The following is a 15,151-nucleotide window of genomic DNA, read 5'->3' as shown; positions in this document are numbered from 1 at the left end:
CCCTGACCCCTCACCTTGAATCCCGGGATCCGCTGCCCCATCTGCGGCCCGGGACCGCCTCGGAGGGCGTCAGGAGGAGGACGGGAGATCAGCTCCTTGCTGATCTCCGTCCGGGCTGTGAATGCAGAAGTGATGTGTATTACATCACTTCCGCATTCACCTGTCAGTCATCTGGCTGCTATAGCCAGAGAGAAAAAGCTGATGAAGCAGATCTCTGCTTCATCAGCTTCTTTTGGGGTCCACAGGTGACTTTAGGGGTCCTAGAGACCCCTAATGTCTCCATAAAGAGGACCTGTCAGTGTGCCTTTGCTATTATATAGGGGGATTGTTATCCCCCTATATAATAGCAATAACAATAAGTGCAAAAAAATAAATATAAATAAAAAAAAGTAAAAGTAACATATAAAAAAGTAAAATAAAATAACCTCTCGTGACCCAAGCAGCCAGCACCATCCCTTCTTCACTGACAGTGAACCATTACATCCATCTAACAGTGAGCCTTTGATTCCTGATATTTGCAGATACTTTCATCATGTATAATACTGCAATCCATTCATGAATCAACCCAATAAGGATCATAAATCTCTGGGTAGTAGCGCTTCTTTTTTTGTCTTTTTCATTGAGTTAAAAATGCATATACCAATAAGTTGGGGACCCTTTACTCCTGGCTTAAAGCAAGAAGAAACCATTTATTTTTGTGTTTGGAACAATGGACTTAAACTTTCAGCCATGCTCTGCCTGATCCGTATATCCATAGTGTGCTCTATATGTATGTATGTATGTATGTATGGATAGATAGATAGATAGATAGATAGATAGATAGATAGATAGATAGATAGATAGATAGATCTATATACCTGCATATATATGCTTCGGCTGAGGCGGGTGTATATAGTTTCTTCAGGACTACGTGTCAAGATGGTCCCGGTGAGGACTACTACACACTGTACCTCATTGATTTCTTAGACTTCGTGTCTAGAGGATATCACAGCTGGAATATGTATTGTCAACTGTACATATTTTTCATACTTAGCGATGGACTTCTTAAGATAGAATTGATTACAGTGAGAGCAGAGTTTCACTCTTTTGGGAATCAGACTCTGGCCTCATGTACATTTAGGATGTAATTTAGGGTTAGGATATGTATTTGTATATAATTTGATATAAACCCATAGTATATAAGTAACCTGTATAAGGTAATGTCCCTGTGATATATACAGTATAAATGCTTCTGCTCCTTATTTTCTCCTTACACATAAGGATCCGATCAGCTGCTGTAGGATATCAAAGATAGTAATGTGTTTTATAGTAAAGGAATGTATTTTATAAGAATATGATAAGTTAGTTTACTCAGATAGAAGGGGCTCTACTTCAATGTTTATTTTGGTAATGATCCATTGTCAGAGTACCTATCACAAGATGGCTCATGGCCCAGTGACAGCCTCTAGTGTGATATTATACAGTTATTGATGTAACGTGGTGCGTAAATATTTTTTTATGATGTCACATAACAATACTTTGTTAAAATGTTTAACTTTTCCCTTATTTCCCTTTCCCATCCAATTTTTGCTTAGACATCCCCTCTCAGGATAAGAATTCATTTTTTCAAATGCTTCAGACTCCGGGACGTAGTTTTTTAAGGGGAGGGGGGTGAATGTAGCCCCAACCAGCTTTTGTGGAGGGGCTACTAGAAATTTAGTGATTGCCAGAGCTGTAGTCAGTCTGGCTGAATTATAGTTGGCGTTTATCTGGTTAATTCCAGGTGTTCTGGCATTGATTGTATGTCACGATCTGGATCAGGCTCGGAGTCCAGTAGCTGAAACAGCAGGCAAAGTCGTAGTCAAACAGGCCGAGTTCGGTACACAAGCAGACTGTAGTAATATAGGAGCAGGCAGAAGTGTAGTCAGAGATCAAACCGAGGTCAGCAGCCAAAGGTATCAGGTATGAAGTGGAAGACGATGAGAGTAGTCAGTGAATCAGCAGCCAAAGGTCGGTACACGGGTAGCAGTATAAGCGGATTGTATCACAGGAGGAGCAAGAGAGCAAGATATTGGCAGGAGCATAATAATCTGGCAAACAGGAAGTGCAGAGGCATGGCTTAAATAGGAAGTTCAAGGGAGGAGCAAGGAGTTCAGCAGAAACTAGGTTTACCTGAGGATTACACAGGAGATGAGGCAAGGAGCGATCCAAGGTTCTAAGGTGGCTCAGCAGGTAGAACCACTGCCAGCTACAGCAGAGGCCCTGGGTTCAGATGTGGTTCCTCACATTGTACCTGCCTCAGTGGAGTGTGACTCTGTTGCAGTGTGGGACAATAAGGGGCACTGTGAGTATGTGTGCAGTTCACTGGCCAATCACTGGGGCTCTGACAGGCAGTGTTGCATGCTGGGACAGGGCATATATACTCCAGAGAATTTCCATCTGCTCACTTTGGTTCCAGCCATGGATTAGTCCAGGTTTGGGTGCTACCCAGGCAAGGCCTGGGGTTGGGAATACTTGAGTGTGGAAATGCTCTGCTAGTCCTCAAGTCTGGAGGAGGCCTCTGCTATTGTTGGAGGAGGAGAACCAGGGAAGCTGATGGCTGCTGGAGGTGCCTGTAATATAAGGGACTTCAGAAGCAGGTCTGGTGTCTCTCCTACTGAGGATTTTGTGCCAACACCCTATTCAACTGTGCTGCAGATGGATCTATACTGGGTCACCGAAAGAGGAATGATGAGTCTGTGTCCGTTCTACTCTGGATATCTAGGATCTCTATACCCTCTCTCCCAGAGTGAATATGTTAATAAAAGTTCTTCAGCATCATACCTTTGGCCTGGATTCCAGCTCTGTTGGTTTCTAGAAGAGGGAGGTTAATGCTAATAGGGCAGCTGGCTACCAAAATCCCTAGACAGACTACGGAAGACCCGGGTTATTCTGGCGGCTCCTCCGGGGGTGAGCGCCACACTTTTAAAGTGCAAGGACGTCCTGCGGTCTTAAAGAAGAACTCAAAAAACGTACCCTTGCAGTGGGGCTTCCCTATCACTGTGAGTGTTCGTTTTGTTTAGGGGGCTCAAATACAGCAGATTTCCTTCGGCAGTGAGCACTCATCTCTCTTCCCCTCTGCGCTGGCTGTGTAATGTCTCTCAATGTCCTTACATCTAATGCAAGTCGAAGGACCTGCATAAGACGCGATGACTGAGGACCGAGGATCAGGTGAGTATATTTTATTTGAGCCCCCTAGAGAAAACGAGCACTTAACCCTTGCTGTACAGGGGTAGCCCCACTCTAGGGTACGTTTTTTTAATTCCCGGAGTTCTTTTTTCAGATTCTTTCTATGGCTGTGAAACGATTTAGCAGGTCGTTGTTTTTTGAACAAATCGGGTCATTCACAAAAGGAACATTTGAGTATTTTTTTCACTGCCGACTTCAGATATTAATGCAGCCAGTGAAGTGTATGAAGGCCGACTTATCCTCAATCCCTCTTCTAGGTATTCACTTCTCTCGAGTAATGAGTCACGCTGGGAAATTCTCCTATTGGGATGACGCAACACGCCGTCATCTGAGTTACAAATAAAATACTAACATTTGATTTGTTCTTCCTTGTTTGACGAATAAACTTTTTTTCTGGTGCTTTTTAAACATGTGACGATGCTAAATCGTGTGTCATGCCAGAAAAAAGCAAGTCAGGACAAGTGCAGCGGTTTCGCTGAAATTGATTTTGCCTCTTTTTTTTTCTAACTGGCCTCAGATTTCTATTGCTTGCGAGTGAATCTTGCAAGAAAAAAAAAAAACTGACACGGTCCTATTCACAAAAAAGCAATATGATTAGAGTTCACAGAGATGTAAATCCAATCACTAAAATCTCATATGATCTTTAACACGGTCATTTCAAAAAGACATTTTCAATGTTTATCAATCTTCAGCTTTTATTAAAATGATAATGTTCTGTCAACATCTGCCATTTGTGCTCCAGCGTTGGCACCCTGTCGCATAGGCTTCCAATGGAGCCTTCAGTTGACTGTTCTAATACACATTACACAGACATGGTTCACTGTTGTCACCATCCGGAAACCCGCCCTGAGAAATGCCATGCAGCCATTGCTAAAGTGCATGTAGACAGGAAGTGGCTGCAAATGGGCTGCAGGAGATCAGCTGCACTGAGAAGTAACAAAAGCTGAAAACAAGGATTTAAGTAAACATAAAAAGGATGCTATAGCCACATTACGTTTTTGAAAAGAATGTCCAACAGCTTATAGAGGTGCGATAGTCAGGTGACCACAAACTAGAAACTAGAAACCACAAATTAGAAATATAATGTAGCTGCCCTTCTACACAACTATCACTTTCTATTTTAGTTTTTAGCACCATCTAGTGGCCACAGTGCATAATAAAAAAATGTATGTGTTTTCCTTTTATTTAATTCATTTGTTGCAACAGGTCTATTCACAAAACGGTGAAGAGTTTGGAGAAGGCAGGAGACGGGAACAATCTAGGAGAACATAGCTGAACTGGAAAGTGAGCGGAATTGGAGAATTTTTCAAAATCAGCCATTTTGTACTAGATTGTTCACTTATCCTGCCTTCTCCAAACTCTATGTTAATAACCCTGTAAGTTCAGTAATATTGCACAAATAATGACCTTCGACGAATTCATGACAAGTAACTTTACATTTTTAAATACAAGTTTTAACGTACTAAGAATACAGGCTGCCGATGCTAATAGAGAAGGGCCCATTTACATTCATGGTCAGAGGGAGAAGGGCCTCTTCATATTGATTGTCAGAGGGAGGAAAAGGGCCCATTTACATTGGTGGTCATTAGAGAAGGGCCCTCTTACACTGGCGGTCCGTGGTAAAGTGCACCCTTACCAGTTGCCAGTAAGGGGCCCCCTCACACTGGTGGTCAGTGAAATTCTCCATTGCTTAGTCCTGGACCTTGGTCACTTGCTGCTTTTAGGTGTGTAGCAGGGGGCTATAAACTGCATTTGGAAAGCAAAGGTGGTGGAGGTGCTGGTAGTGGTGGTGAGTGTGTAGTTGGGGGAGTTGAGATGAAACCTTTTGTAGGTGTAGTTATTCTTCTAATTCTGAAGTGGGCTTTTTATTTCTTTCAGTGATTTTTTTTTTTTTAAATGAGAGTAACTTTGCTTGCTCCTCCAGACTCTATTACTGTCACCTCCTCCTAGGACTCCTCAGAATAAGACTCCTCCTCCCCAGAAGAAGACTCGTCCTCCTCTGCATCCTCAGGCTCCTCATCTTCCACATCTTCAGACTCCTCTGCATCATCTTTCTCAGACTTCTCCTCAGCTTCCTCTTTCTCAGACTCCTCCTCCTCGGTAAATTTCCCTCCTCCCTAGGACTCAGCAGAGGACGACTCCTCTTCCCCAGACTCCTCCTCGATAGTAATACCCCCACTCGAAAACACATTCCTAAATACTCCTCCCTCGGACTCCTCAGAGGATGACTCCTCTTCCCCAGATTCCTCCTCAATAGTAATAACCCCGCTCGAAAACACATTCTTAAATATCCCTCCTCCCTCGGACTCCTCGGAGGACGACTCCTCTTCCCCAGACTCCTCCTCGATAGTAATAACCCCGCTCGAAAACACATTCTTAAATATCCCTCCTCCCTCGGACTCCTCGGAGGACGACTCCTCTTCCCCAGACTCCTCTTCGATAGTTATCCCCCGGCTCGAAAACACATTCCTAAATACTCCTCCCTCGGACTCCTCAGAGGATGACTCCTCTTCCCCAGACTCCTCCTCCTTAGTAACCCCCCTGCTTGAAAACACATTCCTAAATACCCCTCCTCCCTCGGACTCCTCAGAGAACGACTCCTCTTCCCCAGACTCCTCCTCGATAGTAATCTCCCTGCTTGAAAACACATTCCTAAATACCCCTCCTCCCTCGGACTCCTCAGAGGATGACTCCTCTTCCCCAGACTCCTCCTCCTTAGTAATCCCCTTGCTCGAAAACACATTCCTAAATACACCTCCTCCCTTGGACGATTGCTTCTTTTTCACCTCCTTCACAGGCTGCCCAAACCACGACTCCGCATCCATTTCACGATTAGGGTGGATCTGATGTTGAGACAAGGCCACCCTTTTCCCTGGGAGGGCACCTGCTAAATCTGTGCAGACATGAATACAAAGGGATAGTAAAAATATAAATAACACCAATAACAAGTGTGCTGTCACAATAGTTGTATCTAATATGACAATTCATAGTCATGGTTAATATTCATACAAATGTAAGATGAGGTTCACATAGTTAATTTTCCTTGAGCCATGTACTATAGTTGGTTGTATAGTCGATTATTATATTGACATCTTGTGGTCGTTTTGGGTTATTGCACCATGTTTTTCTTTGTTCCCCTCCATGTATGATGTATTTCCCCCTTCTTGTTAGACTTGTCATTTTAATGGCATCAAGATGTCTGTCAGTAACATGACCACATGTTACTCTTCAATGCATGCTTGGAAACATTACCATCTCTGAACTTCAAATACCGTCTGTTCATTCATCTGATGTATCTTGTTGTCTGCTGTAACTAACCTGCTGCAAGCAATAAAGCTCTTTGTGGATGAAAAGGTATTTGGTGAGTTCAGCTATCTGATAAGGATTGTCCGCAGTGATTATATCTGCTTATACAGGCCAGGCATAGAGGTCTCAGCAAGGGACAAATCGCTAATACAACAATCGGCGTCAGAATAACAAGTAAATATGGGGCCATTTAGTGCATTATTTTAAACAATGATATGCAAAAAATATTGTTGGAGAGAACAAAAATGTTTAGCCCCCAACAGATAAAATAATGAATAACTAAATAGAGAACAGGGCCAATAAATAAATACATACATACATAAGCTAATGCACAGAAGAGAAGTAAAATGAGACTGTATTGTGACCTTTACCTTCACAAATGTCACCTGTGTGGTCATCTAAAGTTCCTCTCACCTCTTCCAATGGCAAGGATGAAGACATGGCAAATGGAGTGGAGGCTGGCATCATTTTTGCTACCTATGTACATATATATATATATATATATACAGTATATGAATATATAGATAATGAGACAGATACAGTAGATAGATATGGGGGATAGATAAATATATAATAGATACATAGATAGATATGGGATAGATAGATAGATAGTTGATGGATAGATAGATAGATATGGGATAGATCGATAGATAGATAGATAATAGATATAAAAATATAGATATGGGGGTGATAGATAGATAGATAGATTTTTTTTTACTTTGTGTCCCTGTGGCAATTGTCATAAAGACAGAAAGTGCTGGGAAATCCGAAATGTTACTGTTGTCACCAGAAAAAGAGGTGAGGGTAATGTTTCCAATGGTGACATCTGTTCTGGTGTCAACTTCCCTTACTTTTTAGAGATTTCCTCTCACTTCCTGTTGCATCAGGACAGGAAGTAAAGGAAAATCTCATATATGTTAATACACTCACAAGTGTAAAGGCGCCTAAGCAGTGCACATGACTACCTTGGGACTATGCGCACATGGATGTGCTATCGTTGAATACATATCTCCATATCAGTGTTAATTTCGCTGACGAAAATTTGTCATTTTCGTTTCGTTATTTGGCCAGTTTTCAGTGATGAAATTGAAATTATAGAGTAGTTAATCAACGAAAACGAAAATGCGTTCCAAGACTACTGCATTTGGCTTCTGGTTCCCTGAGCACGTCCTGTAGAGGGAGCTGTGAACAATCTCTAGCAATTCAGGTAATATGTGCAATGGCGTTAACGTTAATAAAGTTTCTTTTTTTAATATAAAGCTGCACGTCTGTTTGTGAAAAAGTAATATTCTTGTTTATTTATGAAATAAATAAACAAGAATAAATTGGTTTTAATTTTAAGATAAATTAAGACGTTCTATTCACAACGGCTAAATCTGTGTCTGTATTGCATGTTCAAACCTTAATACTTGGGATGCACCGATACCGATACTAGTATCAGTATCTGTGCCGATACCGAGTATTTGGGCGAGTACTCGTATTCGCCCAAATGCTCCGATACCTTTCCCGATAATGGAACTTCCAGTCAGAGGGAGATTTCCTCTGACCGGCAGTGCCGCAAGGAAAGATGGAGCCGGGAAGCTGGCTCCATGCTGTTTGGCCGGCTCGATGCTGATTTCCAGCCAATCAGTGTCGAGCCGGGCAAACAAATCTGATACTGTAGCGACACGACCCCCACCCTGCAGGCACCTAATTCCCCCCCACATAGATCCTAAGCATTCTTTAACGTACCAGTCCCTCGGCCAGATCTGCCATCTCCTGTGTGCACACTGCACAGCGCTCACATGATCGGCGCTCAGCCTGCTACTGCGCATGCACAGGATTTCTGAATGAGAGCGTTGGGCAGTCTGCGCAGTAGCAGGCTGAGCGCCGATCACATGGGTGCTGTACACAGGAGACGTGGGGAGATCTTGGAGTGCGGTGTCTGGCCACTTGGAGAGCGCTGGCCGAGGGACTGGTACGTTAATGAATGTGTCACAATATTGTCAGATCTGTTTGGCCGGCCTTGATGCCGATTGGCTAGGAAGGCAATCAGCATCCAGCAGGCCAAACAGAATGGAGTCGGCTTCCCGGGCAATCAAGAAGCCTTACTGGCTTCCTGATTGCCCGGGAAGACGGCTCTATACTACCGGAAGTACCGGCATCGGTACTTGGTATTGGCGAGTACCGAAATATAAGTATCGGTACTCGTGCGCCATACCGAAAAAACGGTATTGGGGCATCCCTACTTAATACCATAACTAATAACAGGTTAATAGAGATTTACTCCAGAAATATATAATGAAATGAGTTTGGAAATGCTAGAGAATTGCTTAAATAATGCATTACACAATAGACCTATTAGAGTTTAGTCGACTAAAATCAACTTGAAATTCGTCAACTAAAACTAAACTAAAATAAAAATAAATTTTCGTCAAAGACTAAGACTAAAATAAAATTTGGTGTCAAAATGAACACTGCCCAATACTAATTACAACTTATTTCTGAGTGTACATCCCCTCAATTTGCAGGAACAATCACCCATTTTAGAATTGCACTAAAATATTTTAAGTTTGATTTTTGTAAAAAAAAAATTTGGGATAGTTTTTCTGGATTTTTTTGAAGGGCTCAGTCACACCAGATGTGTTGGGGCTGCACTGGCAGTCTTGCCCAGTGCAGTCCCGAAGCATAGACAAGGCATAAACCTTGTCTTCAGTTAGGTCAGTTTACATTGCAGCATTGCAGTGGTGTGCACTGAAAAAAAGTAAGGAATGCTGTCCTTTTTTTAGCACAGCGAGTTGCAACGCAAATTGTCTCAACACAACTGCAGTGAATAGGTATCAGTTGATCAGCACTGTTCCTCCCAGAGCACGCTGGCGGCCGTGCAGTCAGCATGGCTGGCTGGTGTGAACAAGCCCCCAAGTATAATTGATCAGGCTTTGGGCATTCCAATATTTACATATTCTTAGCAAGCAGCAAATACATTTTAAAACAAGCCCACACTGACCTCTTTATCTGCAGGTACTGTGGAGCATTTTATGCTCAAAGCCCTCCAAACCTGGTCTCAGCACTCTGCTCTTCCTGTGCACTCACTCTGTGATTACATTACAGATTAGGAGGGTTTGCAGGCTGCCTACTCGCTGCTGGGAGAGGGGAGCAAAATAATCTACTGTGAAAAAATAAAACTTAAAGAAAATGCTGCGAACGTTGAGGATGAATTGATCCTAAGTGTCTGCAGCTGCTGAGATCAGTGAGGGCTTAACTTATAAAAGCACAAATTTACCTCTGCCATTATAGTAGATAAACCTTTGTGTAATGTGTGTGAGACCCGAGCAGAGTCCAGATCACCTTGAAGCTGTTTATCACATCTCTGTTTATAATTTCCTTCAAAGATATTACACAAGTGACCGGAGTCTGATTCCTGTAGGACAATCAGTGGATCCCTCATGTTACACAGCTTTTCAATGTGACGCATCTTCCCGGACAACTCATCCTTCTTTATTTCCAGCTGACGGATCAGATCATTGACTGACAGTGAGACCCGCTCTGCATGCCTGGATATCTCATTCAGGACTCTCTTCTCCAGGCCTTCCAGTCGTCTCCTGAGCTCTCTGAACAAGGCAATGACTCTCTCTCTTTCACCATCTGATTTTTCTTCTGATTTCCTCTTGTGGTCCTGCAGGCTCAGGATTCTTTCCTCTGTCTCCTCTCTCATTGTCAACATTCTCTCCAGGGCATTTCTTAGTTTCTTCTTCCTGTTTCCGGAGGCCTCATCCAGTATCTCTACATGGTGTCTCTGATGTGCTTCATCAATCCTGCACATCAGACAGATACAGGTGGAGTCCTCGGTGCAGTAATACTCCAGGATCTTCTTATGGATGGAGCATTTCCTGCTCTCCATGGAAGTGGTGAGGTCACATAAGACGTGTTCTGGTGACTTGCTGTGAACGTTCAGGTGCTTTTCACAAAGACGAGCTTCACACAACAGACAGGACTTAACGGCAGGTACAGGAGAGTCCACACAGTAGGTGCAGAGGATTATGGTCTCCTTCTGGTCAGTAGACAGGATATTGTGCAGTATTTTTCTAAGAGCAAAGTTCCTGTGCAGTTTAGGCCGCTTCACAAACACTTCTCTGCATTCCGGACAGGAATAACCTCTAGGAACATCCTGTGTATCCAGAACACGATCAATACAGACCCGGCAGAAAGTGTGTCCACATGTCAGGTTTACTGGATCGGTGAAAGTATTCAGACAGACGGAACATTCTAGCTCAGCTCTCACACCAGCAGTCGCCATGATTGAGCAGGAGAGAGAAATGAAAGTGAAAGTTTCCAGCACTCAGAACATGGAGGGTTTGGGGCAACTACGTGTGACTGTGATAAGATCTGGTATGCAGGGACAAAGATACACGTCATCATTTACAGAACACCTGCTAAATTCCATTCACAAAGGCTGCTGGGAACATTCTGCCAATCGTCTTACTATAGCAGTGGGGCCTTCTGTAATATTTGGCTAACGATCACACTTGGTCTACAATTACCCTGGAATTCATAAAGAGTGTTGTAGACACTCAGACCCTCAACACTGTAGACACTAATCCCTCCCAGAGTGTTGTAGACATCTGTCTCTCACCCGTGCACCTTGCCACAGATTCATGTAAATGCTAGTAAGATGTTTATGAATCTATTGCAGACTTGCCTCAAATTACTCCAACATGGAAGAGGTCTTATTTACCTCCATTTATTTTTTTTATCACAGTATTTCTGAATGAATTTGTTGCAGACGTAGTGCTAGAATGTAAAATGTTTCGCACGTAAGAACAGTCCGTTGGAAAAAGTGTGAAAACTGTCACACTGCTTTCATGAATTTGTCACAGGACGTTCTAATACAGTCATAATGTTTTACTGAATTGCTTCCCTAATGTTTTAAACATTTTTGTTTCTTTATAGAAGACAGAAAAGACCGCATTGGTCTCTCTTGAATGGCACCTCCAGCAGGTGTATTGGCATCTCCATTGTATCCCATCCTCCGGTACACATATTGGTCCCTCCCCTGTATCTCACTCCAGACCATGCATTGGTCCCTCCCCTGTATCTCACTCCAGCCCATGCATTGGTCCCTCCCCTGTATCTAACCCGAGCCCACGGATTGATCTCTCCCCTGTATCTCACTCCAGCCCATGCACTGGTCTCTCCCCTGTATCTCACTCCAGCATACGCATTGGTCCCTCCCCTGTATCTCACCCCAGCCCACGCATTGGTCCCTCCCCTGTATCTCACTCCAGCCCATGCATTGGTCTCTCCCCTGTATCTAATCTAAGCCCACGCATTGGTTTCTCCCCTGTATCTCACCCCAGCCCATGCATTGGTCTCTCCCCTGTATCTCACCCCAGCCCACGCATTGGTCCCTCCCCTGTATCTCACCCTAGCCCACGCATTGGTCCCTCCCCTGTATCTCACCCCAGCCCATGCATTGGTCTCTCCCCTGTATCTAACCTAAGCCCACGCATTGGCCTCTCCCCTGTATCTCACCCCAGCCCATGCATTGGTCCCTCCCCAGTACCTCACTCCAGCCCATGTACATGTCTCTCCCTTGTATCCCACCTCCAGAAAACATATTCGTCTCTTCTATGTATCCCACCTCCAGCATACAGATACACACCTTGGTCTCTCCCTTGTATCCCACACTAAGCACACATATTGGTCTGTCCCCTGTACCCCCCTCCCCCTGCAGCAAATGGGGCTATCCTCACACTGCAAGGGTTAAAGTACAATTAAACCTTTGGTGGGTTTTTCGCATATAACTACTGCTAGCAAGCAGTAGATATATGCAAAAACATTTTACAAAATTAAAAAGTTACCAAAAAGGTAATTACTTACCTTTGTCACCACCGCTCGCTCCCATCCGAAGATCTGGAGCGTCTCGAGCGGCTGAGCAGGATGATGATGGGGCGGGCGCATGCGCAGTAGAGGTCCTCGGCGAGGAGAAGAGAAGAAGCACAGCGGAGGTGAATGCACACAGCCGTGAGCGTGCACGTTGGGCAGACACCGCGGGACCCGAGGAGTCTGTGCTGGATTAGAGACCAGCACCAGTGCTGGGGGGACTTCTCAATACAATTGGAAAGAAGAAGATGATCGGGTCAAGAGGAATCATTTAAGGTAAGACCTCAAAGCAGCATGGAGGGGGGCAAAAATGTCACTTTAAGTGCCTGTTGTGGTCTTGGGTCTAAAATAAAAATGATATACTCACCTCATCCTGCCTGGCTGCTAGACTGATCCCCATAGCCTCTTCTCCCCCTTGCTCCAGCGGTCTAAGGACCTGTGACATCATCGTGTTCATTCACTTGCATTGGACATGAGGATGTCGAGGGACATTTCACAGCTTGAGTGGAGGGTGAGAAAGGTGAGCAGTCACCCCCCATGGTATCAAGGATCGGGTGAGTATATGTTTTTTTATTTTAGACTCTAGACCAAAACAAGCACTTAACCCTTGCAGTGTGGGGGTAGCTTTCCTGCTCCTCCGGGTGGCCCGGGACTGTGGCAAAAGGTGTAGGGATAGCGAGCAGAAGCAGATCAGAGAACATCTATTCCCTGATATGCTCTGTGATCACTGAAGCAGGAACTGCTGTGCTCTCTGCACTTCCTGCTTCAGAGCTGTCAGAAACCCGGCTGAAATGCCAGCTAAACAGGCGATTAACCACAATCCTGTACTAGATCGACTGCAGTGGAGGGCAAGGGAGACATTTGGGGTCTAATACAGTAGACACTTGATGTGTTCTTAAAGCTTCATAATGCAACCCTGCCCTCTACATGCGAATGCAAACACAGGCGTAGGGCACACACATGTATGTAAACAGCGATAGCACCACACATAGGTATTGGCTCAAACATCTGAGTGCGTGAACATTATTTTCTGTGGCCATAATTCATTGTTAACTCTAAATTAATGAAAAAAAAGCTTTTAAAGTATCGCCTATGGACAATTTTGGGTACCATATTATTTGCACAATTTTAAAGATTGACATGTTTACTCATGTGACCCCTATCTTTTATGTTTTACCATATTCTACCATATTCCTCAGCAGCCCCTTCCATCCAAATGGATGGTCAGAAGTAAGTGGTAACTCCCATTGATCTGTAATATATAACACGGAAGATCTGAAATATCCAAAAAAAAGACTCACCGCGCCAACTGCAGATCAATACAGACATCGGGTGCAGGCTGCAGTGTGCTCCCACTCGTCAAACAATATCCAATCAGCCTTACGAAACCGAAGTCCATAAAAAATCCAACTTTATTGTTGTAAATTCCATGCAAAGTTCAAAATACAAGGTATACACCACCATAGTATCTCTCCCACTCCAACGCCTCTCGCACGTTTCACCACCTGGGCCTAATCATCGAGGTCACCTCTATGATTAAGCCCAGGTGGTGAAACGAGTGAGAGGCGTTGGAGTGGTTGAGATACTATGGTGGTGTATACCTTGTATTTTGAACTTTGCATGGAATTTACAAGAATAAAGTTGGATTTTTTACCTTTGGAATTTTTTGTAACTTTTTGTGAATGTCTTTTCACTGCCCACCTTGGAATACTAAATTTTAAAAAAAACAAAGAATGGACAAATCTGGAGAGACTATTGTGTGACTGTTGTGGTTGTTGGTGTATTGTATCATCAGTGCCTAGAGGCCTGGTTGTATTGTAAGTCATTGCTGATCTGAGTACAATTGCATTGTGTGGCTGCGTTCTTTTGTTCTTTGTATTGCAGTGGATGGAAGACAGAGATGGAGACAGCCAATCTGATTATGAGTTGATTAGTACTAGTTTGAGGAAGATATTGTGTCTGCCATAGACAGCGACAAATCTCTAGTACAGACAGGTTTTCTGTGTGGCTGATGTGTGTGTGTACGCACAGTGTAAAGGTGGCCATACACTTTACAACCATCGCAAGACCTTAGTCTTGCGATGGTTGTAAAGTAATTTTAAAAACGTACGATCTGCCCATCTTGGACAGGCAGATCGTACTTGCGATCATCGCAAGCCCGCCCCCCTGAGGGGCGGGCTTCCGATGACTGCAATGCTGAACGGGCAGTGTGCGCGTGCGCACACCGGCCGTTCGGCATTTGTCTCCCGAGCACCGTCCAATCTTCATTCACACTGCACGATTCTCTGGATTTCTGGTTTAACCCCATTATCATTATAGGTACTTACAAGAACATTGCACATCCCCATTAACTGACGACCAAATCCTTCAACCGCCAGAATGTTGGCACTGCCCAACCATCACACAGCATCCATCAACTAATTCAACATATACATACTTAGGAATAATTTATTCAATACGCACAGACAATTCACAAACCCTTCTGTTTAAAACACCACTTTACTAACTTGACTTTTTCATGGATACATGTTTTCAAAATATACAGATATTTTTCTTTTTCACAACTAGAAAAGGTAATGTTTTGCACATTGGTGTTTCTCCTCTTACTGTACAATGCCAACCCGATTTCTCCTGTGCACCAACATGCTCACTTTTGCTAATTAATAAAAAATCCTGTAGCCACTGACCAGAAACCCTCCAGCTGCCTCATGCTAGCAGTTGCATATATTAACAATTTGATCCCCCTTTCCTGTGATGTTACCAGTCTCTGGGCTTA

At 43.8% G+C, this 15,151-nt stretch overlaps 1 protein-coding gene across 1 annotated transcript in view; it reads right to left on the bottom strand.

Moving 5' to 3' along the window:
• The window catches only part of LOC108797328 (tripartite motif-containing protein 26-like), a 17,667-nt gene extending 6,847 nt beyond the window's left edge, over window positions 1-10,820 (bottom strand). The window contains exon 1 of the mRNA XM_018568908.1: window positions 9,799-10,820. Coding sequence (XP_018424410.1) covers window positions 9,799-10,789 — 991 coding nt within the window. The 5' untranslated portion in view covers window positions 10,790-10,820. The remainder of the gene's footprint in view (window positions 1-9,798) is intronic.
• Between the last annotated feature and the right edge of the window lie 4,331 nt (window positions 10,821-15,151).

Source organism: Nanorana parkeri, unplaced genomic scaffold, assembly GCF_000935625.1.
Source record: "Nanorana parkeri isolate BGI_ZX_2015 unplaced genomic scaffold, ASM93562v1 scaffold1261, whole genome shotgun sequence".
Classification (NCBI taxonomy): domain Eukaryota; kingdom Metazoa; phylum Chordata; class Amphibia; order Anura; family Dicroglossidae; genus Nanorana; species Nanorana parkeri.
The sequence above is the reverse complement of the archived record's forward strand: the minus strand, read 5'-3'. Positions and strand labels throughout refer to the sequence as shown.